The sequence below is a fragment of the Melospiza melodia genome, chromosome 19 (genome assembly GCF_035770615.1).
Source record: "Melospiza melodia melodia isolate bMelMel2 chromosome 19, bMelMel2.pri, whole genome shotgun sequence".
Classification (NCBI taxonomy): domain Eukaryota; kingdom Metazoa; phylum Chordata; class Aves; order Passeriformes; family Passerellidae; genus Melospiza; species Melospiza melodia.
In genome coordinates this window covers 12,487,417-12,515,165 of record NC_086212.1, presented here as the reverse complement: position 1 = coordinate 12,515,165, position 27,749 = coordinate 12,487,417, and the positions used below count along the sequence as shown (strand labels likewise).

The 27,749-nt window shown below is 41.6% G+C and overlaps 1 protein-coding gene across 1 annotated transcript; it reads left to right on the top strand.

Moving 5' to 3' along the window:
• Positions 1–7,333: 7,333 nt before the first annotated feature.
• Positions 7,334–21,747, top strand: EDN3 (endothelin 3). Its single transcript, XM_063172570.1, has 5 exons — positions 7,334–7,715; positions 8,052–8,268; positions 19,266–19,430; positions 19,928–20,033; positions 20,784–21,747. The coding sequence occupies exons 1-4, from the start codon at positions 7,664–7,666 to the stop codon at positions 19,998–20,000; spliced, it is 507 nt and encodes a 168-aa protein (XP_063028640.1). The 5' UTR covers positions 7,334–7,663; the 3' UTR covers positions 20,001–20,033; positions 20,784–21,747.
• The last annotated feature ends 6,002 nt before the right edge of the window (positions 21,748–27,749 follow it).

Below are 27,749 nucleotides of genomic sequence, written 5' to 3'. Positions count from 1 at the left end.
GTTGTATCTTTTTACTTTTCGTTTATTCCTCCTCCTGTTTGCTTCTGTTTTCTTTATAATAAAAAAGATACTTCTGTGAAATGTGAGTTAATTGACTTTCTCTTTTCCCCACGGTTTGTCTATTGTTTTTCCTCATTATCTTTCCCATTTCCCCACAAAACACTGCTACCTGCCCTGTCCTATTTTGGCTGATGCCCTGGTGTTCCCCCCTAGGAGCTCAGGGAGTGCACTCTTTTGGCACCCACTCTTTCCTTATAATCTGATTTACTGAAACTTGCTTTGCCAGCCCTGATAAAGGAGGTTGAAATGCAGTTGTGGAAATGTGAGAAAGCTCCATCAGCTGCATTCAGAACTTCCATGCAGGTTGTATGGACAGTTACTGTCCCTCTACCTCTCTTTCTACCCTGCTGTTTCAGCCACACAGAAGGTAAATCATGTACTTAGATGTACCAAATGTAAGAAATCCTGCCATGCCTGAAGTTCTGCACTGCTGTTATTCCCAGGCTTGTGTTCTTAAGCTGAATGTGAGGTCAAGACCCTCCACAATAAGCACAACCATGTCAATGAGAACAGATAAATAGATTCAGAATTCCCATGTTACGTTAGGTTTATGTTCATCTCGTAACTCCCTGTGTTTACTTTGCAGCCCTCTGCCTCTTCTGGAAAGGACTGTTCCTTTTGAACCATCAAGGAAGATGCTGTCAACTCTTGTTCTTCCAACAAACCAGACTAAACAAGACATTTCCACAGAGATGAATTTCATAACTGGGGCTGCCTTGGGAATCTGTGCCATCTGGTATTTACCATCAGCACCTCGAGCTGAGAACAGCTGGGTACCTGGATCTGCCTGCAGTTACCCCTTTGCTGGTCTGCAATCACACCTCAGTGGAAGTTTAGAGTGCTCAAAGCCAGCTGTGCACCCTGAGCACTGCAGGAAGGGCTGGAACACTGCACAGGCACCTCAATGCATGAGCTTCCTTAACTCCCTTGGTGAAACCCACCCCAGCCCAGCCCCCACAAGCTGCACACCAGGTCTGCAGGTGTTACCCAGCCTCACTCAGCCCCTGAGCCCCCAGGCAGCCTCTCCAGGACTGCAGTGATGTGACTGCTCAGCCTCTGCACCAAACTGGAGTAACCCCAGAGGGCTGACAGCACTCACAACACTGATGCCAACTTGGCCTTGTCTCTGTGTTCATTTGTGCGATTTCATCCCAACAAATCTGGAGAGTTATAATATCATGCCACTGCAAAATGTAATTTATTCACAAAAATAGGTTCAGCAACTAAAGGTTCAGGTTCAATCAAAGCTTATCAACAAAGCAAGCTGCTCTCAGAGGGCTAGGTGTGAGCAGCACTTGCAGTTTGTCATGTCACACTGTTTAAATAATGCAAGTTCATTTTTCATTGTATTTTCCCTTTACTAGTTCATACAGGCAGACACTTGTTTATTTCTCTCTGAAAGTCTTTTCTTAGTGAGAGATAAGTTACTTGGGGAGAGGAAAGGTTATATATTCAAACATGGTGTCAAGGTTGTTGCTAAACTGATGAGTCTCAGCTGTGGATTGTTCCAAAAAAGAAATGGTCAAACCTGTATTTGTCTTTAAAATTGGATTTACCAAGAAGTTGCAATAATGAGTCATTAACTTCATTAGTAGCTGGTAACTGCTGCTGAACTTTTCTTTATTATACAAGGCAGCACCAGAAACATTAATCTCTTACAAATGTGGAAGTACAAATTTGAAGAGGAGATTTGCTAGAGAATAAAGGTGGTTATGACCAGCCTGTTTGGTTTTCATATAGGTGAATAAATTATTATCACACAATATTCTGACTGTTGTACAATAACAGTCTGGTCCACCTGGGCACATCATATACAATAAATCAGGTTTTTGCCATCAATGTGCACATTTTTTTGCACCACATATTACATTAAGCTTTGCTCCAGACTGCCCTAATTATGTGACAAGACTGGCTGCTAGAAAACAACTGTCTCACCTATGGATTTGTAAATAGATTTCCCTGTCTATCAGGGCTCCAACACAGGATATTTTTAATACTTGCAGTCACCTGCAGGTCACATCACAGAGCCACAGCAAGAGAAAAGCCCTAAAAGTGCTTAACCAGGCAAAATGAATCAGCAGAACCCAGAGAGGCCAAGCTTTACTGCAAAATTCGTGTTCTTAATTAAAAACCAGCAGATGTTGTAATGAATTAGCAGATGAAGCTCTTCACAGCCAGAAGAGCTATGAACCACAAGAACAAGCTTTGGGCTCTTACTCCACCCAAGTCGCTGTATCTCTGCTCAAAGGGAGCTGTAAAAGTGCCCCAGTACCCCCCCAGTGCCGTTCCAGGAGCCCCCAGGGCACAACAGTGGCAGTGGCCAGCGCTCACCTCTCCAGCAGCTCAGGGCTCCCCTCCCTGCAGGCTCTGCTCCAGGCAGGACAGCGCATTCAGGGCTTGTGGTCCTTTGGCTTTCCAGAAAATGCAAAAAAAGCCTCTTCCAAGGCATCCAGGCAGGCTCCAGCTCCAGGAAAAGGAGCTCCCAAGGAGGAGCTGCCAGAGAAGCACATGGATTTCACTTTTTGTATAATAACCTGGGGATCAGCCATAGCTCTGGGGACATCCCCAGTCTCAAGTCCCCTTCCTCCAGCTTATCTTTACACCTCCCTCTCCTCCCAGGAGTGCAGACTCCCCCAGCCACTCACACTACAAATGATTGACCACAAGTTTCATATCAGTCTGCTGAGGAAGGAAAACCAGGCCAGACCCAAACCCTTATACATGCACACCACTCCCTCTCCACAGCACCCTCCAGACTGGCCTCTGCCCAAAATGATTTGTTTTGGTGCTTGAGTTTTCTTCCCTGCCATTGCACCTCCAGAAATAAGCTGTCCCTCCCAAGTCCTTGCTCATTTTTAAATGTGTGAAGTTCTTTTGGCAAGACAACCTCCTCAGTTTTTCACCTCCAGCTTCTTGTTTGCTGGCAGCTCCCTGTCCATTCTTTACAAACACTGGAAGTGCTCAGATTGATCCATTTTGATATGGAATTCTCTTTGTTCAGTAACATGCCCAAACATGAGCAAATGTGAAGGAAAAGAACTGTTTCACTTAATAACGATAGAAAATTCTCTTCCTGTTAAATCCTGTTATTTTCACAAAGACAGAGATTGTTTGGATCAAGGAAGGGAGGTCAGGTTCAGATCCTGGGGAGAGTGGTGTGTAGTGATAATAACACTTAGGATTTCTGCAGCATTCCTTATCCAGAGATCTGAGCCCTGTCTCCAGTACATTACAACAGCAGGATATGTTATCTTATGCAAACTCCTTCCTAAATTTCACAATAGCTGTAACAAGCAGGAATCATTAAATTAGTGTGGCTGAAAAACAGCCACAGAGCTCCCTCTTTACTTTGCTTTTATCGAAATAAAGTGAAGCAGTCAGATGCTGAGGCATTAGTCCTCTTCACTGTTTACCAAGTATCTACATTACTCTTAATGGGATATAAATACTAAAAGTAATAAAAAGGGGGGGGAAAACAAAAAGGAGTATCCAAACTCTCCTCCTTTAAGCAAGTTACCCAGTTGCAACCCCTACAAATGCTCAGTTGCCCTTTTACTACATCTGGTTCAAAGGCCACTAAAAATGGGATTCTTTGCACTGACATCAAAGGGCTTTGAAAGGGACTGTCTGAAACACGAGGGGAGAAAAGATTAACTTCAGATTAACTTTCTGCTTATAGAACTCCAGCAAAAAGTAACAAATAATAATCAGAAGATAAGGTTTTCTTGAGAAGGTTTTCTACTGATTTCAGCACATTTTTCCAACATCAGCTACCACTATGAAGTTGCTTGCTTTGTGAGAGTGGTGCAGAGTGTGCTACTAAACACAGTTTGCAGCTTAATATGACCTTTTATTTTCAAAAACACTAAAGAACACAGTGACTAAGAAGGAAGCAAGAGGGTGGGAAAAGAATATGAATAGTTTATAAAGCACTGGATTGGTTGTCTTTATTTAGTGCCATATCTGTATTGATCAGGCTTTCCTCCTGGCCTGCTGTGAAGCTGTAAGAAAAGGCATCAGTGCCAAAAAATCCTGCACTGCTGCTGAAACCCTACCCTACCTTTTAACTACAGGCTTTATTACTCGTGTAAATACATCCTAGGAACTCAGCTTTTAAAGTGGTTTCTCTCGGTAACCAACTTTATTTAAACACATCTGGAACTTCTTTGTAACTCGCAACTGCTTTGTGTAGTCACCTGTATGATGAAGGTTAAATGCTGTGGAATTAGTGCTGGGGGCTCTGATTGCCCCACAATCACAGGAGGGGATGTATAAAGCAGGGATACAAGGGGCAGAGGAGTCCTAAACAAACCCAAGATTATGTTCCTAATTGAAATGGCAGCCCAGGGTTTTCGCATATAAAATCTGGAATCTGAGCTTACTTGCATTAACATCATCTGTTTCAGCTGCTCCACATTCCAGGACTCCTTCAGCCTTGACCTCATCCCTGAGATTATTCTCCCTTCAGTCAATTAGAAGTTCTCAAATATACAATATTTATACCCAGCAATGAGGCAGATCTGCTGATTGTCTTTCTTCAGCTGCCTGGGTGGCCCTAAGAATGAGGAAGTGTCCCAGGGCTGGGGAATTCCCATTGTCTGAGCAGGGCTCAGCTCTGCCAGGGCTGCACAAGGGCACAGCGGATGTGCTGGAGTTGGGAAATTGAAGGTACAAAGAGAAGGATTAATTCTACACATTTTGAACATGGCTCTCAAGGTTTATGCAAAGCACCCATCCACCCTAATGATCTTGAAACTGGAAAAGAAAAAGGATTCTATGGACTTAAAACAACTTTAAAGGAAAAGCTGAAAAATATTATGAATTAAGTCTGTTGGCTTCCAATCTCTGCCTGCTACCTCCAAGGCTACTACTGTTTTTACTGTTTGGGTTTTTTTGTTTACTAAATGAAAACATAATCGTTAAATAGATTTACAAAACTATTTTGCATCATATGTGAATATCACTGACAATGGTATCCAGATATCTTTTATTTCTTATCCCAAATCATAACAGACCCTGGATTTTAAAAATTTATTTGTTGCTATTTCCTTAATCGTGTTTCTTGTTTTGAGAGTGCTGTATTTATGAAACAAAAAGTTCTCAAGTCATTAGGTAATATATGACCCAAACAACTTGATAATCAATGTGAATCAATAAATGAGAATCAGGCCCACAGTACCAGAAGTATTCATTCCTTTGATGAGAGTATCTTTCTTCCTGTAGAGTCTATGTCTTATCTTCTTCTAAAACCTACATTAGGTCATTCGGCCAAACCCTTGCCCTTAATTTCTGAACCCTGGTAGCTGATTTAAGAATATATTTTATTACTCCTTTTGTTTGCACAGCAGTGGGTGCTGATATAGTCTCCCCTGGCTCTTCAGAGATTAAACAGCACACGGAAGAAAAGGTAGAGCAATGTAGAAGATGCCCTCAAAATTTCATGTCGAAAACACAAAAATAATTTTTAGGAAAATGTTGTTAAACCAGTTTACACACAACAAATTTTTTTTTTGTTATGACATATCTATATATATGATACAGTTATATATTTCTCATTTCTATGATAAATTTGCATAATTATAATAAAAATTAGTAACAGTTGCAATAAGGAAAATGAAATTAACGAATCAGAATTTAGACTGATGTAATTGTTACTTATAATACCTGCAACACGTAACCAGTACTTCCTACTCCCTCAGTGTTCTGTTAAACAGTAACTGCACAATAAATCTTCTTTTTCTTTTCCCGATAAAACACAATCATAAGCATTTGCCAAAATCAATCCTGTATCCAACAGCACGAGAGTACAATATCTAGAACTTCCTGATCTGAAACAATTATTTTTTTCTAGATATATAAGAAAAGGGAATAACTTCATACCAATTCCTTTTTTCAGAGCTGTTCTGTCACAATATTTTTCAAAACAGAGCACAGAACTGTGAGACTGAATTGTAACTCTGCTGATGCTTGGGGAGCTTGGCTTGAACACACACAGACCCTCCCCTAACCCAGCAAAACAAAGGGTACAAACATTCAGGTCACTGCAGTTCCTCATCCCTCAAGGTGAGCAAGCACTTCTTTCCCAGCTATCAACTTCAATATACTGTTAAATTCAGTAATTTACAGGGGTTCTGTAGTAGTTCACAGGTTTAGTAGTTTACAGGTTCTCCCCCCCATATTAATTATGAGAACATCTTGTCATTTGCACAAATAGTGTGAAATAAAAGCAATTTGAATTTCCACAGAGAGCTGTGGGCTTGCTCGAGGCTATTGCCCTGCCTGGTGAGTACCGTGCTTTTGTGAGCAGCTGGGAACATGGTCCACTCCAAAACTCTCAATCTTCAGGCCCTGACAAAGGCAAGGCTTGACAAGCTGACAAAACATGACATCTTAATGAGGTTTCTTTGCAAGTGTTACTGGACAGTCCACACCAGAAGCTGGAGTCGGGGGCAGGGCTGGAGAAGAATGTGAGGCTGTAGAGAACAGTGTTCCTCACTTGGACAATTCCTGGGTGATCCTCCAACCAGCTTCTTACAGATTTTAGTGCACATGTTAAATTGGCATGATACATAAAAGAAATTTTGGCTACAGCTCTGTTAGTACTGAAACATTCTTAAATGAAACATTTTGATTTAAAATACCCACAATTAAGCTTGCAACCTGTCTCCATGTGCTCTCTATAACATGTGTTTCCCAAAACAGGATATACTGCACATACTACTACAAGAAAAGATATAGCCAATTACCTTAAACCCTTACCTATTATCACTTAATAGCTGATATTATGATAGAAAATGGGGCCACAAGCTGGAGTGTTCTTCTAGTCCCAGCTATCAGGTATTTCACACAATATGAAATTTGTCTTAAGTGTTGCGCTCTAGGTGGGTTTGCCTACAAAGAGGGGCTCATAGGCAAGTAGGGAAAAGAAAGTATGAATAAATTGGTGACTTAATTTCACCCACAGAAATCAGTGTCAGAGTCTTGTGGGGGAAAAAAAGAAAAGCGCTCCAAACAACTCTCAAATCTGCAGCCCAGCTTTAACTCAAAAAGCTGCGTTTTTATTACACAAGCGATTCCTCCTGGAATCAGACACGGAGCGAGAGGATCAGGTAATTTACAGGAGCCGCAGGCGGAGCAGCGCGGCGGGCCGTGCCGCCCCCGGGAGGATGCGCTGCCCAGCCCGCCGGTACCTGCCGGGGCAGCGGGGGCGGTGCGGGGCCGTGCCCGCCCCCGGCCCGCGCCCCGGGGGAGGCCGGCAGCTGTCGGCGGGTGGGAGGCGTCTGCAGCTGGAAAACAGCAGCTCCGCTTGCTGATCAGATTTGGGGGTGGGGTGGGAGGTGTGTGTGGGAAAAGCCGAGCGATGGATCTTCCCTTCTTTTGACAACACTCTCCTCTTCAGGACTAAGTCTGCGCTGGAGGAAATTAACTGCGAGGGAGAAGCGCTAATCACACCTCCGAGCGGGAGCCAACTCCCGGGAGCAGCGTGTGCCGCCAGCCCCAGGATATTCCCTGCCTCCAACCTGAAGTGATCCCTCCTGGAACGGTTCAGTCGCGCCTGCAGTTCACCTTTGCCTGCAGTTAACCAGCGTGCAATTTGGGTTTAATGGAGCTGGGTTTATTGTTCCTCTTTGGACTTACGATTACGTCGACTGCAGGTAACGTGAATTTCTTTCTTTCTTTGCCCACTTCCACGCATGCACACAAAGAAAGGCTGGGTGGTTTTTTGTGTTGCCTTTTTTTCCCCCCCTCCTTCCAAAAGGCTGTAAGCAGCAGCCCACTCCGGTGCGCTGTAAAGAACGGGACTGCGAATCCATCCCCTGGCCGCCCGTGGTTTACCCCGACCCGGCGGGCTGGCGCTGCAGCCCGGGGCGCGCACGAACATAACGGTGCTGCCCGCGGGGAGCGGGGCCGGGCCCGGGGGGCTGCGGGCGGGGGCGTTCGGGCTCGGGGCTTTGCCGGGGTTTGCCGGGAGCTGAGCGCGGCTCTTGCAGGGACCGCGCTGCCCCGGCCCCGCTCCGCGCTGCCGGCGGCCGGCCCGGGACACCGCGAGCGCGACGAGAGCGGAGCGGCGGCGGCCGCGGGCGGCAGGGCCAGGGCGGACGGCGGAGCGCTGCGGCACCGGGCCCGGCGCTGCACTTGCTACACCTACAAGGACAAGGAGTGCGTGTACTACTGCCACCTCGACATCATCTGGATCAACACCCCCGAGTGAGTGCGGGAAATGGCGGGCGGGGAGCGGGCGGGGCAGCCGCGGGGACCCCGCGGGGCGGCCGCAGGCGGGCGGGGGGAACGCAGCGCAGCCCCCGAGCTGCCCCCGCGGCACCTGCCCGGCCCGGACGGGTGACAGGAGGGAACAGCGGCCATCGCCCACCAGAAATGCGCTTCTAATAACTCACCCGCCGCGAGAGCAGCAATAGTGTGCGTGCGTGCAGCTGTACTAGTTTTGATACCAATTAGCGTGGAAAAATACCGAGACGTTAAGATAATGTTTGAAAAATTCAACATGCCAGATTTTAAGATGTTACAAAAGAAAGCCTTTTACAACTGTGCTCTGCGGAAACGCAAGCTTTTGTTTGAACTCGTAATAAAAACAAATTTTGAAGCCGTTTCCCCTGGATTGGAAGTTCTGAGCTCCACACGTGCAGAAAAGCTGCTCTGCTGTCTGCACTGACAGCGCTTAATGGGGAGAAAGCATCCAGGAAGAGTGACACTTTGCCTACATCCCAAAGGTTAGGGGCCTCCTTTTCCTACACCACTGTATATATCCTGTCTTGCTGAGTAACCAAAACAGACCTCAGATTTGTAAAGATTCTCCCAGGCTAAGAGGTTCCTGTAGCAACCACAGCGATCAGTTCAGTACAAAAATAATCAGGACATCAGATGAACCTGATAACAAATGACTTCAAGAATTCAAGATTTTCAGACTCTGGGGTGTGAACTTGAAGTATTCCGGTGACTAAAGTCTGGGAACAGTTGTAATGATTTAGATCTGCCTTTGAATCGATTGCAAAGCTTTTAATGAGATTAAAATAACAAAAGGAGTAGAAAAATAGAAAGTAGCCATAAACTAGGTTAAGTCAAATGGGGTTTAGGGCACTTAATTTGTAAATTCACGTGTGTGTCTTGGCTAGAGGCCATGTCTGATGACGTCTTTTGAACTTCTACCAACCTGTGAGTATCATGTATTCACACAAGTCATTCAATTCTTTGAGTTCCATACCTGCACTAATCCACCCCAGGATTACTTAGGGTTATTTTAGCCAAATATTTATGACTCAGTAAATTTAAGTCAGACCTCACCAGTGAAAATGGGGGAATGACATTCCTTTTCCCCTACGCACTGAATAAATAGACTTCTGCTAATTTTAAACACACACTCCTCTTTTTTTTAATTTTTTTTTTTAGGATATCCTTTTTTAAGTCTACAGGACTTACAATTTTCATCCCACTGCCAAAATTATTTAGTGTGCATTAATTCAATTATATGGAAAATTTTCCCACATGAAAGTTTTGTGCCAGTATCACTAAAGAAAGAACAAAAAGTTATGAAACAAGGCATATAATGTTTACATAATACCTGTAGAATTGGCAATGAAGTCTGTATAATAGTCCAAATATTAAACAGTTGGGGTTCTAAGTCTTTGCTTTCTTTACTGAAGTCAGTTGTACATGAAATAGCAGCAGATCTGTAAAGTCTATCCCCACTGGGAATAGGTTAACCTGAAATGATTTAATGTGAGGACTAGGAAATTGCCTTTTTATAATTTTTATTCTATATGATGGGATGTTTCTATGCAAACCATGGAATGAATACATTCAATTTCAATATTAATTATTCACACAGAATAATACATTTTTAGCTCAAAAGACATGAACTTGTACAACCTAACAACACTGTTGGAACTGAGTGAATTGAACCTCTGAGGTTGACAAAGAGTGGGTGGATGATGGTGAAATTAGCCTGGAATTAGTCCAGCAGGGACTGAATTTCCTGAAATCTGTCTGAACTGGACAGCTTTGCTGTCCTGCTCCATGGACAGGTGACAGAGGTACAAAACTCTTGCTGAAACAGCACAGTTGTGATTTTCAGAAATCCCAGGATTCTTCCTAGGAATGCTCCCAAGGCAGAGGTAAACATTAAATTAAATGTATTGGATATTTTGAACCCTTTCAGTGCAACAGGAGCAGGATTTAAGATTCTATGTGCCATGAACAGGCACTAATTCTGCTCTGGTGGTTGATTTGGAATAACATCTCAGGAAGTCAAGAGGTTCTTTGGGATGTGAATGAGGGGAACCAGGCCTGCTTGGGCAATTTAATATCCTGAGCAACTTACACTGCTTCTTTGAAATGCAAGTAAACGGGATGTGTACAGACTGGCTGTTTGTAAAAGGGGCTTTTACATTGCTCTTGTACACATGTTGTGGAAAGTTTTTGTATTTACTAAAACTTTGGCTCCAGTGCAACTTGGAGGATCACACACACAGTGAGAGGCCAAAATGTTGGTGTTAAAGTTTGGAGAAGTTTTCCTGACATCTGTTGATTCTGGTATTTTTCTTGCTTATTTATATTTTCCCCCACTACATCAAACCCTACAACTGCTTCTTATTTTTTTCTTTCCCCTCTGACTTATTTATTTCACTTTATTGCTTCTTGTTCCCCACAAAATTTCCTCAGTACTTTCTGTTTTCAGTCTACTTTTGCCTCTATACTTTAAATACAAGCTTTAATTTCTTCTCTGGTTTCTTCTGCTTTTCCCAACAGGAGCTGTTAAGCATTGTTGTAATATATTCAAAACAAATCTTGGTCATGGTCTCTCCTCCTTTTCTGGAAAAGCAGTTAAAGTTTTTATTAAAGCTGTTGGAGGCAGAGTGACAATAGAAGGTCTATTTCTATCCCTGCTGAGAAACCACTTAGATCAGCAGGGTGACAGTTGTAGAAAAGCACAAAATTGCAGAATGTGGAGCCTCTGACTCCCTACAGCTTTCACCAATTAAATGAGAAATTATCTCTGTACACATGTTTTGAGTATTGCTCTATACTTGACTGTGAACCACTGCTGTTAGTCCAGACCACGAGGAGCACCAGTGTTGGTTTGATATAGTGAGTCTTTCATTCTGGGAGCAGTGGGAAAGTGGAAAAGAGGATGACCTAAAGAAAGGTAGGTAAGTCAGAAGAGAATAATGCAATTATGTGGTGCAGACAAACAAGGGTTGCATAACAAAGGTAATTAAAAGCTGGCAAACTATTCTCACTGATAAGATTGATTAGCCAGGAATTAGTTTGCAATGTATTTTTTTTTTTGTCAAGTGATTAATTATGCTTATCTTGTTCTATAGCTACAGACACATTTTAAATAATGAATTGTCCTTTAAACAGCACCCACTGACGTAACACAGGCACAGCTTGATGCTTAATTTTATAAGTTAAAGAAGAAAATATAGGCAAGGAAGAAAATATGGGCATGACTACTTTTAGATCTGCTCTTCTTCAGAGGGGTACAGATGTACAACTGAGATTGTACATCCAACAGCAATAATAACAATTAATGATAGTTCCTTCTGTTAATAATGTTAATGTTGCTGCATGAAGCTCTGGCAATGCTCAGAATGATGAGTGATGGATTAAAAGGGTGACAACTCCTAAGAAAGTGCTACTATCATGAGGGCACAGACACTCAAGTGGTCCTAAATTCTAAAATAAATGAGCATCTATGGCAATAATCCAGACATTTCCAAAGGAGAATTCCTCACTCAAACTAAGTACCAAAAATAAGAACATTTCTTTTGAAGGGTCTGAAACAAAGCAAAAGTGTTTTTTTTCTTTCCTAAATGACATGTCATTTTGGTATTTGTTATTATGTTCAAAAGAGGAGTGAATGAAATTCTGTGACCACACTGTAAAGAGCAGTTACATGATGTTCTAAGAGTTCTTTCTGCCAGTTACATAAATTTCTGAATCAGGCAAATTGGATGGACAAAGAGAAAGGCAGATTTTGGTCTAACACTGTGTTGCTGCTCTGATCCTCTGTACCTAACAGAGGTTCAGTTTCCTCTGGGGGAGGGCAGGGACAGGGAGAGGATTTGTGTCTGCCTTTGCTGTGTGGGACACACTGGGAGAGGATCTGCTCACTGTCCCTTGCTGTGGGAGCACATGGGGACACTGGAAGGATCTGATGTTTTGTCACTTAATAAAAAATTTTGTTTCTGTGACTCAAGCAAGTCAGATAATCCTTAGCAACAAGTTAGCTCCAGATAGTGCCCAACTGAAATGTGTTTTCCTGACCTCAGGTGACACTGGCTGAGGTGAGAAAGGCTTTTCAGACACTTGTGGCTGTGTCTGTAAGTGATGATGAATGGGTTTGTCAGGAACTAAACAGCCTGAGCAGATCCCGCCTGCACCCAGCTCTCCAGCAAATAAGAGTTAATGATCTTTGCTCTTTACTGACTTAGGTTACCATCAGAAAATCATCTCAGAATGGAAACAATCTGTAGCCTATCATCACTTCGCTCACAGTTTTGCTCACACACACACAGATGATGTCTCAGGATGGTGTTCCAACAGAGAAGATTTAATACAACCCAGGGCTTAAAACTGCATGTGCTGCTGGCCAACTTTTCCTTCATAACATCTTTTTGTTACCTGCATCTCTTTGGTGACTGAATTTTGTTGAACAGAAGCCCATATAACAAAATTTAAGATACTTTTAATCCTTATGAACATTAAGTGATGTTCTAAATTATCATAATTACCTCAATTCTGGATAATTCTATTCATCATTAAATAAGTATGAGTGATGTATTGGTGTGAAGTATTTTACTGGAAATAGAAGTACACAGCTAAAGATCTCTTGTTCAGCAGAACAATTAAGCAGGTGCTTATAAACTCTGGATCAGATTGAGAATCTCTGCTAGTCAGAGGCATGATGATAAAACAGTGGCTGCCAGCCAGGAAGCTCAAATAAGGAAGCTGATCTGTCAGCTGAACAGTGCACATGGTTAACCTTCAGAACCAAGTGCCAAAACTGAAATGATGAGTCTTTGTTGAGTTGATTTTATTTTTCTGAATGAAGCTCGCCCTGATTTTGCAATCTTTACTGTCCATGGGAACATGTGGAATCTGTTTGTCTTGCAAAATCTTCATGTGAAATGAAGAATATCTCAATTAGATTTACTGAACATAGTAACAGGCTCCTGCTGTAATTGTTATACTTTATTGTGGACAAACTGATTTGATTTTAGGCCTCTCTATTTAAAGAGATATGATTACATTTTAAAATGTGTACTGATCTCACACTTTCAGTGTCTCACTGTCTGAAGTGTGCCCATAGCTTGCATGCCCCCCTCAGTCTAGAAGTAGAATATTTCCTCTGAGCTTACTGCCAGTACTCCCAGCACTGATGTTTCACAGCAATCTCAGGAAGATTTGAAAGGATTTGGCTCTGCTGTTCCAATCCCACATCCCTGCAGGAGCTGGCCCTGAGAAGATGAGGTCAGGGATGAGACATGCTGATAGCCAGGGCTTTGAAATTTCACCACTGCTGCTCCTGCTGGTCTAATTCTAAGAATAAACACTCTTGAGGGCTGTCAAACCACAGTCACTTTCTCCAGTCTTACATTTTAACACCATGTGTTTATTTTCCCCTGGGTTTTTGTTTTATTTGTTTTTAAACCAGCGGTGGGGTTTGAACTCTACAGGCTGTGGAGAGAGGTAGGAACATGCAGTAGTGTGTGTTCCTTGTGTGCACTGCTGGGGTGGCTTCTGAAGCAGCAATAAGTACTCTGAATTTTAGTTTGAAAAAATCTTAATTTGATTAATTTCATACATATCTCCCAGCTGCTCTGCCTTTTGGGCTTTACCTCCGTGGTTTTGTGCCACTGCTAAATGGTAAGAACCACTTACTGATAGTGCTGACTGCCAGTCAGAGGCAGAAAAGGAATAATGTGAATTTGGGCCTGACAGACAGAAGATGCTGCTCCAAATTTTACTTATTTCTTTAAATTAATGATTATATATCTTGTAATGGGGCTGGGAGCAGATTTGGATTGACATGAGGCACTGAAGGAGATGCTGAGAGTTTTGAGAGAGGTATTTCTGTGACACACTGCCTCAGTTTATTAGGGCAGGTGAGCTCTACCCAGCCTCTCTGGGGGTTTGGGGTGTTAATGGACACCCCCAGGCGTGATTCATATTGTTTACCCCAATAAATATACCCCAGCTTTTCACTCCACAACTCAGATATTGTTCCGACCATTTTGAGAAACAGAACCTGTAACACCCCTTGGGCAGCTGCAGGAGGAGGATGGAGGGTGATAAACAGCTCCAGATTCTCACAGAGCCTGACCTGGGTACCAAGAAGCCCCAGGGGGAGGAAAATCAGAGAAGTCACGTGGTCAGTGAACCTGAGGTGAAGCAGGTGTGTGCAATCCTTGGCTTATTACCTAAGTTAGCTGTAATTAATAAGCTAAAACTAATTGGCATCCTTGCAAATTAGCAAAAATTAATTAAAAGATAAGATAGCAAGGTCAGGGAGGTGCATCTGTTTGGATGATAGGAGCCTGTTCAGTATCTAGGAGCACTGAGCACTACTAAATTGAGGATGTAGCAAAGAAAGGTGTGGCAATAAGTGATAAAAGTTTCATCTGAAAATAGCTTTAACTTCAAAAAGCTACCCAGAAAAAGTGCCACTTCTGAGAATGTGGACAGGATGACCAAATCAAAAAGACAGGCATCCTTTGGAGATGTTTTACTACTTAAATAATGGTAAGGATGGGTTAATATGGGAGGTGCCTCTATTGTGAGCTCCTAAAAACCCCACAGGTTACAGGAAGAGCTGGAGCCAACTTCCAGAGCAGCCAATGATCTCTTCATCTGTAAAGCTGCAGATGTATTTATATTGAGCTATATTTATATAAAAGCTACTGCAGTGCCTTTATATTGAAATACACACAGAAATATCTGTTACTTCCCCAGGCATCATCCTTCATTCTGGGGACATTTTGTTTCTCTTGGAGAATGGTAAATTTTGTTTCCTTTCCTCTCAGTGGTCCTTACAGGGATCCCATACATTTTGGGATTGTCTGAAAGCACTGTTGGGAGCCTTGCTGGCCTGGATGTGTGCCAGAAAATATATTGGCTGAATCCTGAAATCACAGCATCTAAGATGATTGCTGCAACCCCCTCATCCCTTTGTTTAGGCTGAAACTCCCCAGTGCCCTGGAGGTATCCTCTGTGTTTAAGTGGCTGGGAAAGTAGAAAATAATAGCAGCTCATAGATCAATTATAAAATAGCATGAGAAAGTCAGCCACATGTTATAAAATTAAAATAAACCAATTGGATTTGTCTGCCTGAATTCTGAGCCTTCACTGTGAGTGGGGGACAGCAGGACTCAGGCAAATTTTCTTTCCCAATTCACCCTGAAGATATTAATCCTTCAACAGGCAATTTTCTTCTGTGGAAGATTTTCACTGTTTCAGAATGGCTGTTCAGTGGAAAAATCACTTGATACCAATTGCTTGGTACTTCCTCTCTTTTTTCAACAAACAAATGCCCATTTCTGTTAATTCAGTGGCAAAACCTTCCTCCAAGAGCTAGCTGGCTCTTAGGGGGAGAGCTTTTCTAATTGTGTTGTGGACATGAAGTACACAAATAATCTAGGTTATTTCAGCCTCTGTTACCCAATCTGACAAGAACACACTGTGCTATGATTATTTCCATGCTGCTCTGTTATACATGAGATTATCTTCATTTTCTGTTGCACTGACTAATCATAATTACCACACATGGAATAATTGCAAGTACTGGAGAATTGTAATAGTTTTGTTGGGGCATTTTTGCATACAGAGTCAAGAACAAATAGCTTATACTATAGAAGCAATTATTTCCTTAAACTCAGACCTTCTCTTTGTTAGAAAATGCTTAAGAACTGAGACCTTTGTGCACCCACAGGCTGGCTGGAGTAATCATAGTGAACCTCCCAAAAGAGTGTAATGCCTCAGAAATCACAGATTTCGGTGTTGCCAATCAGATACCAGTTCAAAGAAGTATCTTGGAAAGGCTGATTCAGAAATGTCTAGGTTTGCTTATTCTCCACTTTGTAGAGAAGAAAGGCATAAAGGACTCACAGAACACCTTAGCTGCAAATATATCTTAAACTCATATTCATTTACTTCAGGAGAATTTTATTCTCCTAAAGGAAGAAATGCTGCATACTGAGTTAAAAGTCAGGAATTCAAGTTTTCTTGTGAAATGTAAACCTTAAAAAATTAATTAATTAAAAACCTGTGGATGCTGCAGAGAAATTTCCTAAAAAATTAGTAAATGGCTTAGCCAGTACTTTGTCCAGGAACTGGGTCTTAAAAGGAACTGGTAGTTCAGGACCCCCCAGTTCTGCCTCTGCCCCACCAGTTGATGTTTATCTTCACTGAGGGGACACAAAGTGCCCTGTGCATATACAATTCATCAAACTCTTTGTGATTATTGTTGGAAAGACTTTGGGTTGCTTTTGAAGTGTATTTTTTTTTTTAGTTTGAATTTTTAGATTAGAAGCCAAAACTCGGCATATTTGGGGTATTGTATTTCTATCTCTGATTGGCAAATCTGCACATTACCTTACACAAAAACTTCATTCTGGTTAAAATCTTTGAAACTTGAAACACTTGAAAATGTCATTGCATTGGCACATGTTGCTGGTCCACTGAGAATGAAGCAGCCTTGAATACATTTTCTAAGCTATGAAGCATAATGTACTTAATTAGAAAGATCAGAAGAAGTATCTAAACTATCACTTTCCTCCTTTGCTTAAGGCTGTGATTCATGGCTCTTATCACTTGTAATTATAATTATATCCTCCCCTCCTCCCTGTTTGCTGGAATTTACTGTCTCCTAGGAAAGGCAGCAGATTGGTAATGGGCCCCTTCCTCAGTCACTGGAGTTCACATAGGGATGGACTGAGGTAAAATCAAAAGTTGATGACATTTCTGCTTGGTCCATTAATTTGCCAATTGCAGCAATTAAGAATAAAACTCGTGTCCTTCTTTCTCTCTGGTTATTCAGGCAAAGCCTCTGACTCAGGGAAAACTTTGGCTCAGTCCCACAGAGCTTTTGGTAAAACTTAACTTTAGAGCAAAAAAGCCCAGTATCATATTTTGAAAGAGTGAACTTTTAAACAAGGAACCACTTTAAATAATGAGAATAACATATTACAGTGTTTTATGTCTCATTAGCTCAATGTAGGATGACATCTGCAAAAGCTGCAAGAAACTTCTTTATGCCCTGGCAAATTATCTGTCATTAAACAGGGCTCTCACATTGTCTAAAACACACAAAATTCATCTTTCCATTTCAGTCTCTGTTGGAGCAGGAAGTTGAATAACAGAATTTTACCAGACACTTTTCATAGAGGGTTTGCCACTATTAAAAATAAAGGAACTTTCCCCCACTCCTGCCTCTAAATACCAGTTCTTACTTCATAAAAAACATGAATGTGTAAAAAAATATGACCATGGAGCAATTATTTATGTCAGGAGTTCCCTACATTAGCCATTTCACATTCACTATTGTAAAGCAGATGTCAGTATAGAATTATTAATACTCTTAAATTATAAAATGGGACTTGCTCCTAATCCTAAAGGCAACAAAAAGCTTTTTAAATGATGGTTTGAGAAGGGAGGCCAAAATCAAGTCCTAAAGTATTTTAAGACAAATGTGGGTGTTCTTGGTCTCTCCCAGTGTCCCAGCATAGGAGTTATGTGGTGAAAATAAGGAACATTTTCTGCATGGAGGCAGACCAGGACCTGCTGGAGAAAAACCATCCCTGGGCTCTGAACACAGAAGCATTGCTTGTGATTTCTCTCTCTCAGGATGATTTTAGGATCAACCTAGCTCTGACAGGTTCAGGCTGTGAAAGACAAGGTGCACTGGTACAAATGTACGAGGAGTGCAGAGACTTGAATAAATGATTTGCATCAACTGTACTGATGTTGCATCAAAAATTGTTGTAGAGATTAGGAAAATAATGTTTCTGAACCTTTCAGCCCACCATGTGTGTGGGAAAATGGAAAATTTGCAGCTTTCCCATTAGCAGCCTAATGATGTTTTTATGAAAGCAAATGAAAGAAGCAGAGCTATGTGAAGGTAGTGGTTCCAGACTCATTATTCAGGCTTTGTTCTGTAACCTTTCTGTAACCTTTCTAGATTGACTCTGACTTCCTCTTCCCTGTCTTTTTCTTTTCTATTTTTTTTTTCCACTCCTCCCCTCCTCTTTCTTGCTTTTGAACATGAGATTCTCTTCAGATTTTTAGCATTTGTGGATTTGTGGCTTGCTTAGCCCATCCCTCAAGTCCTCAGGAATTTTATGAGTCTCTAGAAGTTTCATGGGGAGTACAGCTGCTGTTGATTGAGATTCTTTAACAGCTTGGAAGAGAGTAATTTATGACATCAATTCAAACTATCCAACTCTTTGTGGGGATTTTAGCAGGCAGTGATGAACCATGTCCTTTTCTGATAGGAATATTGACCATAACCCATTAAAGAGCAAATCATGCCGGGAAATACAGAGAGGTACCTCCTAATATTTCTTGGTGTGCTGCAGCACAGAATAGGATCTCTCACAGAAAGGTAGAACCATACAAGGAGGATTGTGTGGGAATTTCTTGCATTTTTAACTCCAGGGGTCATTCGAAACTTGATGCAGTAAATGAGTCATGCTGACAGTTTTCTCAATTTCTCAATGATAAAATTAATGACAAGTCAGACTCAGAACCATGAACTACATGAAAACTACACAATGTTACTGATCTGGTGAAATCAGCACAGCTCCTCTGTCACTTCAGGCCAGCCAAGGCTCTGAATGTGACAGATTTTGTGCATTGGCTGGGGAAACCAACACAACACAGGAATAAGGAGTAAAATAAATTATAACCTGGGGATGTATTTGCATCACCTCTTAGGTATCCCAATTTTTTTTTTCTAGTAGTGTATCTGCCAATTAATCCTTCCAGTAGAGCTGACTGCTAATTCATAACTTGGTGAAAGCCTGAGTGTATGGAGCAGAAGTTATGATCTGGTCCAGGGAGAACTTAGATGAGCACAGGGTTTGATTTTTCTGCCTCTATTTATTGCTTTCCATCAACAGATCTCTTCACTAAACTAGAAAAGAGGTGGAACATAATTTTAATTGGTTCCTGTGTGATTCTCACCACAGGAGAACTGTGCCCTATGGGCTGTCTAACTACAGAGGCAGCTTCAGAGGCAAGAGGAGCACAGGGCAGAGCCAGAGCGCTCCCCAGCCCTCGCCGCGCTGCTCCTGTTCGGATGCCCATGACAAGCAGTGTTTGCAGTTCTGCAGAAGAATGCAGGACAGAAGGAGGTGAGTCACTTTCCTTGTCACTGCTACCTGGCCACATGATGAGGCATTTCATGGAGATAAATTAATTAAGATGCATTTATCAAGAGGAAGTGATTAAAAGGTATTGATTTTAAATAATCTCCCCTCTGCAGTTGTGGTGGGTTAACCCTGGCCAGCAGCCAAGCACTTCCACTGCTGCTTGTTCACTTCCCCTTCAGTGGGATGGGGGAGTGAACAGGAAGAAAAAAAGCAAGAAAACTCCTGTGTCACATCACAGTTTAATAAGTGAAGGAAAGAGGCCAGAGCCAGCCAGCACTGCTTGGAATTTTCTTTTTTTCTGTTGCTTTTTATGATGTGGTGATTTTGAAACAGCAGATCTGTCCAGATAGGTGCATGCTGAACATTGCACTGATCTAGAATGTTTTATGCAGTCTAACAAAGAGCATGACATTGTCATTTCATCTATGGGGACATTGATGAGAACACAGTGACAAGTTTAGGCAATCTCTATTCTACAGAAATCATGGATCAATGAAAAAGACAGAGGAGAAAGACCAATGCAGGGAAGAGGAACACAATTTTGTTCAGTAGCACAGAGAGTCTGGAGGATTCTGAACAAATCAGGTATGTTACAGACGCTTAATGTTAAAAATAAATATTCACTTTCCATAAATGTTCTTTGTATTGTAGAACCCTTAATTCTTTCAATTGAATATTATCACTCCTTCCTAAATTAGGGGCAAAATTTGGCTCATGAGTTGTTTGGGTGTTTGGGTTTTTTTTCCTTATTTAATTTTTAAAATAAACTTTACTATACACAGAACTGCTACAGCCTTTCTTGTGTTGATGTAACCCCCTCAAAAGTTGGATTATTTGGCTATAAGCCAATACATATTTTAGCTTTTTTTTTAGGACAAGGGCTGTTCCTGTCCATCATGTTTTTCCTCATTTAGCACTGCAGCAAATTAACCTACACATCCCAGTGCAGTGCTCCAGTGAAAGCTGAAGTGTTAAGGGAAAGAAACAGGAAAAACTTTGTGGAAGAAGTATCTGGAGGGAAAAGTAAATCTGCTTTTGTTGTCCGGTATGAGGAGGTTACTGTGACCCAGTAGCCAGTTTCAAATATTGCCACTTCTAAAAAAGTCACACCAATACCCCAAATTCTTTGCTATGAAGGGAAACACTTGGATTAGAAGTCCCCAAGCTGAATTTGTTGCTGTGATTATTTGAGCAGAGCTAATTAGAGAATGGTGTAGAACTCACTCTGTACACATAACCAAGGAGGGCAACCACAATTACCTCAGCTAACAGGGACTTAGTGCTGAATATTCAACAGTTTGGCTCTATTTGTTTGTTGCTTTGTTTTCTTTAAAGCTTTAACATTTATTTGCTGGAGCTCAGAAACAAGAACTTAAACTACAACTCTCCCTTGAGATGGACAAACTTGATGCTTCAGTGTGATGCCAGTGGAGAATTCAGCAGTAGGCAACACTTCCATTTCAGCAGTGCCCCTCTGAGGGCATGGGAACCTCTATGAAGAAGCTTTTCTCCCCTCGAGAGAGCCTCAGAAAAGGATAACCTTTACCATGTAACCTGGCAGGGAATGTATCACTATTGAGGAAAACTTCAAAGGCAGACCCAAACTTCAGCAATGCAAAGCTTCAGGAAACGTTTTTCTCTGTGATTTAAACAAGTACAATAGAAACTGTTCCACTCACTGTTTGCTCTGTGTCTGAAGATTCCATCCACAGCTCTGTGCAGGCAGCTGCAAGTGGAGAATGAGGAGAGTTAGAGGGAGATTGCCTCTACATCAGTTCTCATTAAGAATAAACAGATACAAAATATTTCTCTTGTTAATGTATGCAAGCCTGAATCATCATATTGTAACTTTGTGGCAGATGTTTAAATGACAGTATCTATGCAGAATAAATATGAATGGCTAATATAAATACTATTATAAACTATAGCAAGTTAAGAGTATACATTGAGTATTCAATAGATTACCTAATTTAGGCACAAGTTATTCCTGCACTTGCAAGTTCCATTCAAACACACTTACAGTGATTATTTGGGGATGCACTGTAGCTGGTGAACAGAACTTCAGTGATTCATCCCAAAGAATTTTCCTACAGATGCAAGGCTAGGAGTGTGGAACTTGATGCCATCAGAGTCATTTCTGTGCTGGCCATTTGCTGTGCCAGGCCCCTACAGGTCACAGCCACAGCACATCCCCTGGGCTTTGCACAAATCCCGCCTTTGTCTCTCCATTGAAACACCAGCACCAAATAACCCAGAAACTTGGCAATAAGGATTAAATCCAACCGTGGACATTTTTCAGTGTAAATTATGGATTTATTTTTGCTACAAGGATACAAGAGTAAGCAAAGGAAAAAGAGTAACTTTTGCAAATCCTGTTCTATATTATTTAAAAGGGAGGAAAGCCCTTACTTGTGACAAATTACAAATTTTTTTGGGGTTTACTGACCTTCATGCAGACTTTCCCCAGGGCACATAGGTTAAACAACAACCCCTTGTTTTTAAATTATATTTTAGAAGAAGAAAGATGGAGACCAAAGGAAAAGTGAAAAGAAATCAACAGTAAAAATATCTATATAGGGCTTAAATCAGTGGTAATAGTTTTTGTTCAAAACAAGAAAGGGAGGTCTTTGCCAAAGCATATGATATATTTTATATATATGTGGATATATTTCATAAATAAATTATTACAGTTATAAAATTAAATATATCTTTCAGTTATTGCATTTGTATCAGTTTCTTACTTGCTGTGTAACTGATTTTGTACATTTATAGAGAATAGATTATTTATTGTATAAAACCACTAGACACACTATTTTTGGTATTCTTTTTTAAAAGACATTGTATAGTTTTGGGGTTTTTGAAAAAGAATCAGGCTTTGTTATGAAGAATGCTTAATGTTCCTAATGTTCCTTTGTGACCAAAACCTGGAAATTTCTTCCCCTGACAAATCCCTACACCCAGGTCACACAGCTTGCTGCCTTCAAGAGGTTGATAATTCTCCTGACAGTCTGGGAATTGAGTAGGAAAACAGGAGAGCAAACTCTGTGCTAGTAATTATGCATAAAAAGTCATGTTTCAATTTTGTGTCCTTTTTGCTATAAATGTAACCCTCATTTGTCCCCTAACCCTGGGACAAACAAGGCAAAATTTATTTGTCCTGAGAGTTCTTAATGTGGCCAGTGTCCCTGGAGTTCAGCTCCAGTCCCAAACACATCCCAGGGCTGAACAAGCTCCAGAGCCTCCTCAGCTCAGCCTGTGCTTGGAATTCTCCTGTCTTCCCCCATGTGAATTCAATTTAAATGTTGCATTTGAAGATGGATTCACACCTTCCCCAGTCCCAAATGCTTTAATTTAGTTTTCAACAATCACAAAAAGGATAAATTTCTAACTGGGTTCTTTCTTTGACATGGAGGCAGATTTAGCCCTTGAGTGGTGGGCTACAGATGTTACTGTTGTGTTTTCTCCTTAGGAAAGAGAAATCCCCCCTTTTTTTTTCCTATATGAATTCCACATTGAAGGGGTTTGGTATTGGGACTCTGGTGCCAATGTACCAGTTAATGTGAAAATCAGTCCATTCTGAATACAGCAAAAGAAAGAAAATGAGAAATAATGTTGTGTCAAGTTCAGAAGAAGGAAAATTTAACTGTAGCTATTTCCAAATAAACCTATAAACCACAGAATTTACCTGAAAGTTGTGTGTGCTGGATTCTAGCTTTGAACTATCATTGTTCCATCTGGGAACAGTTAACAACCATGAGAGTTTTTACTTAATTTCATGTTTATAGGAAATGTCACCTGTAGCATTTCTCATTGACTCACTTTGCCTAATTTTTAATTTGTACTAGAAGCTGTTAAGCTAATTGGAAGCACAACTCTTTAAAAGTCATACATAGAAATAAACTCATTTACAACTAATATATGTTTTTAATTAAGAAACAACTCTTAAAATCTGATAAATCATAAAAGGGTTATTTGCAAAAGTTAGAATTAAAGGCTACATCTTTCAACATGTAATGTTAGCATAGTTAGGTGTCCTCAGATTCACTCTTGTTCTGGGATATTATTTTGAGGACATTTGTACTTTTACTTTTGTAACAACAAATTAGTTCCAGTTCTTACTCTACTCAATGTAAAACCATATATGTACAAATCTGCTATAATTCTGTCAGAGTTCCATAGCACTCATTCTAATTCTCAGTACTAAAAGTTCAGTTTTGTGTTGTTAGTAGCAATAAAAACAATAAATGATCAAAAGCACAGAAAACAATGTTGAAAGGAGCTTTGGAAGAATTTAAGTTTTTATCCTCAAGGACATGTGAGTGCAGCCCCCATGCAAAGGGCTGTGAGGGAGAGGAGAGCCCCTTTTTGTTCCCTGTGTTCCCAGAAGGAATTCAAGGAGCTCAGGGCTCACAGCAAAGCCCTTCAGGTGAACTCATCAGCAGGAGAGGGGAAGTGCCATGGAACAGGGTCTCCATCACCGCCTGCACCTCTCCTCCTGTGGTGACAGCCACAGAGAGGCTGGCAGTGACAGACTGTGACAGTCAGACAGTGACAGTCATGCAGTGACAGACAGGCAGGGACAGTCTGGCAGTGACACTCAGGCAGTGACAGTCAGACAGTGACAGACAGGCAGTGACAGACAGGCAGTGACAGACAGGCAGGGACAGTCTGGCAGTGACAGTCAGACAGTGACAGTCAGACAGTGACAGACAGGCAGGGACAGACAGGCAGGGACAGACAGGCAGGGACAGTCTGGCAGTGACAGACAGGCAGGGACAGACAGGCAGGGACAGACAGGCAGGGACAGACAGGCAGGGACAGTCAGTGACAGTCATGCAGTGACAGACAGTCAGTGACAGTCAGACAGTGACAGTCAGGCAGTGACAGTCAGGCAGTGACAGTCTGGCAGTGACAGTCTGGCAGTGACAGTCTGGCAGTGACAGTCTGAGGGGACACCAAAGCTGGAAGCGGCCGTGTCCTCCTCCATATGGGTGACTGTTCCCATCCCCAGAGCAGAGCTCATCCCACTCCCTGTCCTTTACAATAAATGGCTCCTTGTTGCTGTGCCTGCTTTTGGGGACACCATTCTGTTGATTCTGATTCTCCCTACGTCCAAAATTGTTGTAATGCCTGGAAGCCAAGTTCATCTACAGATCCTTCTCCTTTATGTCATCCCTACATTGATCCCCCACTGGCACCATCCAACATCGTTCACACAAACTCAGATGCTGTTTTTAGGAGCTGGCTGTCAGAACAGCCAGGCAAAAATAACTCTGCTGTGACAGATTGCTGAGGACAATCATGAAAATTTGATTTAAGACAACAAAATCGTTTGTCTTGACAAAAGTGAAATGCAGGCTGACTTAAGACTGAGTAATGTAACTAAAAGTCATCATTAGAAAAGGAACAAATTCTATCCATGTGAGCATTAAATCTTTCAATCCACAGCTTGAAATCTATTGGAAGAGTAATCAAGGAAAATTGCAAACAGATGACTCTGGAAACAATGTTTGTTTTCACTACTAGAGTTTTACAATGCATAATATATAACCTGATCTGGAGAGCTTTATGCTACAAAGAAATGTCAGGATTGAGAGATTTGAAATGCTAAGCAAGTTAAACAAAGCATATTGCACCCTCTGTTTACCTTGCAGTAGTATCTTCCAAACTTTGCTTAAAAGTACATTTTAAGGAGTAGTTTGACTTCCAAGGTTTTCAGCAGTGCTTTAGAGGACAGATGTGCCTTGATGTGCACATCTGTCCTCTAAAGCACTGCTGAAAACCTTGGAAGTCAAAGCTATCTCTGCAAAGGAGGGATCCATGCAGATTGTGGGTAGCACAACTGAGCTTCAAGAGAGGTTTGGGATGAGGTTCAAGCCTTGGCTTCAGTTTTGCCATGGGAAACATCTCTCTGAAGCCTTGGGTTCTTTCCACTGGCCCCAGTATTCACATCAAATACCCCTCCCCTTATCTAAGTCCTCTGGATTAGTTCCTTCCTTTTATTTCAGTGGGATCCATTTTATAACAGACCAGGTGCTGGTCATTTCCTGAACACACCACTTTCAGAACTTAGGGAGATGTGTAGGTCTAAAAACTCCTTGTGCACCTCTGTGTTACTTTAGGGATCTAAATATCTTTACCATGTGCTATCAGTGGTCATTGGTAAGTGGATACCTTGGCTCACACTTCCTGCAGATGTCTCCAGCAACATAAATGGAACTGACTGAAGTTTGAGCCCTTTAACAAAAAAGATTAGAAGACTTTGACATTCAGACTCCATTTTTCCCATAAATATTTTTTTAAAAATCCTATATGGACAAAATAATGTAGATACTGAAGGGCCAACATGTTAAACAATGAAATAACCTTTGAGAAGGTGAGGTGTTTTTTACCTGTTACAATGGCAATTCCATTAAACTACAAGTCACATTTCTTAAGTAATCATTTCTGCTGAAGCTGTTTCTCAGAGTGTGAAACAGCTCTCCCTTAGGTTACTGAGTATTTATGTGTTTTATTAATGGTGCTTTTGCCACAGCTTTCCAGTAAATCTTTGCTCTACTGCAACAAATTATAATAACTGTAAATTTTTTATAGTTCCTTTTGATTTAGCTGTCTTGTTTTTACAATCACTCCTCTCACCCCCACCACAAAGAACTGACTGAACTTGGAAATGTTTTAGTGTCTCACTGCTTCCCTTTGGTGTTCCAGGCCTGGCAATCTGTATTGCTCTAGAGAAGAGCTGCCTTCATTTACCACTGCAGGCCCTCAGTTATGCAAATACTTCCAACGCAGATGTGAAGAGGGTGGGAGCCTTTTGTCATTAAAAAATAAATGTGCAAACTATTGTAGCAATATAAAATATATATTGAATGGCTAGTGCACGAGGTGAGCTACAAAACCACAGAAAAGCAGATGTAAAAATCAAAGCCCAGAGGCTCCATTAGAAGATTCCTGGAACTATGCATATATTTATTCAATTCTGATATCATTAAGATGCAGTTCCCAAAGAGATGGTTTTTAAATCTGTAGTTTGTTTCCCCATATTGATCACAGAAGAGGAATCCATTAATGTCACAATGAAGTCAGTTTCCAGCTCCTTCTGGTGTCAATTTGGATAGTCACGGGTCAGCTAAAGGTCACATTTTCAGTGGTTTTAAGACACTACAACTGAGAACCAGATTAAACCTAAGCATTTGAATTATTAAATGCAAAAAATTTCTTTATACAAATCTGCTCATGAATTAATACATTCAAAACACCTGTACCAGTTCCCAAGGGTTGTCTTTGATTAACATTCTTCCTTTAAGCAAAGTTCCAGAGAGCTTGGATACCCTGTATCTGCAGGAGCACAGAAGAAAAATGAAAACTGGAGGAGAGGAAATCCTGCACCAGAGTTCAGTAACCCCCGAATCATAGTTCTGATTCTGCTATCTCTCTATGGGATCTTGGGTAAATTACTCAGGCTCTTATTGCAGACACTGACACAAGGGCAAGACCCAAAGCTGTGTTTGTGTTAAGATCCTTACAGAGCCAGTCCTAAGCCATGCTTCTCTCTCAGTAACATTTTTACTTATAAATGCTTCTGGTCCTCTTTGAGAACAGTGAAGGATCAATGTCTTTTGGTGGAACTGTCTCTGCACCTCTGATTACTTTCAAAGAACAAAAAGTCCCTAAAATACTACCATAAAGTACACAGAGGGGCATGCACACAGCAAGCAGTGTTTGGTTCTGGTGGTGATTCAGAGCAGAGCCAAGGCGTAGCAAAGGTCTGAGTTGGTCATGGCTGCCTGTGCACTCAGGCACACATTGGCTCTCTTGGAACAACCCAATATTGCTTTGGCTGCTTGGCTCCCTGTGTGCCTTTGAGCAGAGGGGTCAGAAACATTTTAAAAGAACACTGACATGTTATTACCAATCTAAACTGAGGAACTGTAGCATGAAAGGGGCATGAAGTGGCACAAAAAACTCACTGGCAATGCACATGCCCTGCAAAAACCCCAAAAATCAAACTAATGTCCATGGTGTTCACTTGGCCAGGTGCTCAGAAATGTCTCAATATTGCTACTGGGACCAGTAATACTGAAATGCACATCTCACTTGCTTGAGTGCATTGTCTGAGGTGCCCCTTGGTGTAGGACCCTGCACATCTCCTTAGGGCCAGCCCAGGAGGTGGCACCAGCCAGGCTGTGCTCGCCAGGGAAGGGGACAGTGTGGGCACCAGGCTCTGCCTCAGGAGATGAACTTCCATGAACTGTGCTACCCAAGCCAAGGATTCCTGACAAGGGCGTTTTACTGCACCAG

Coding starts and splice junctions, on each gene's coding strand:
- EDN3 (XM_063172570.1), top strand. CDS start 7,664: ATGGAGCTGGGTTTATTGTTCCTCTTTGGACTTACGATTACGTCGACT. Junction 7,716..8,051: donor TACGATTACGTCGACTGCAG/GTAACGTGAATT, acceptor CGGCTCTTGCAG/GGACCGCGCTGCCCCGGCCC. Junction 8,269..19,265: donor ATCTGGATCAACACCCCCGA/GTGAGTGCGGGA, acceptor TTCTCACCACAG/GAGAACTGTGCCCTATGGGC.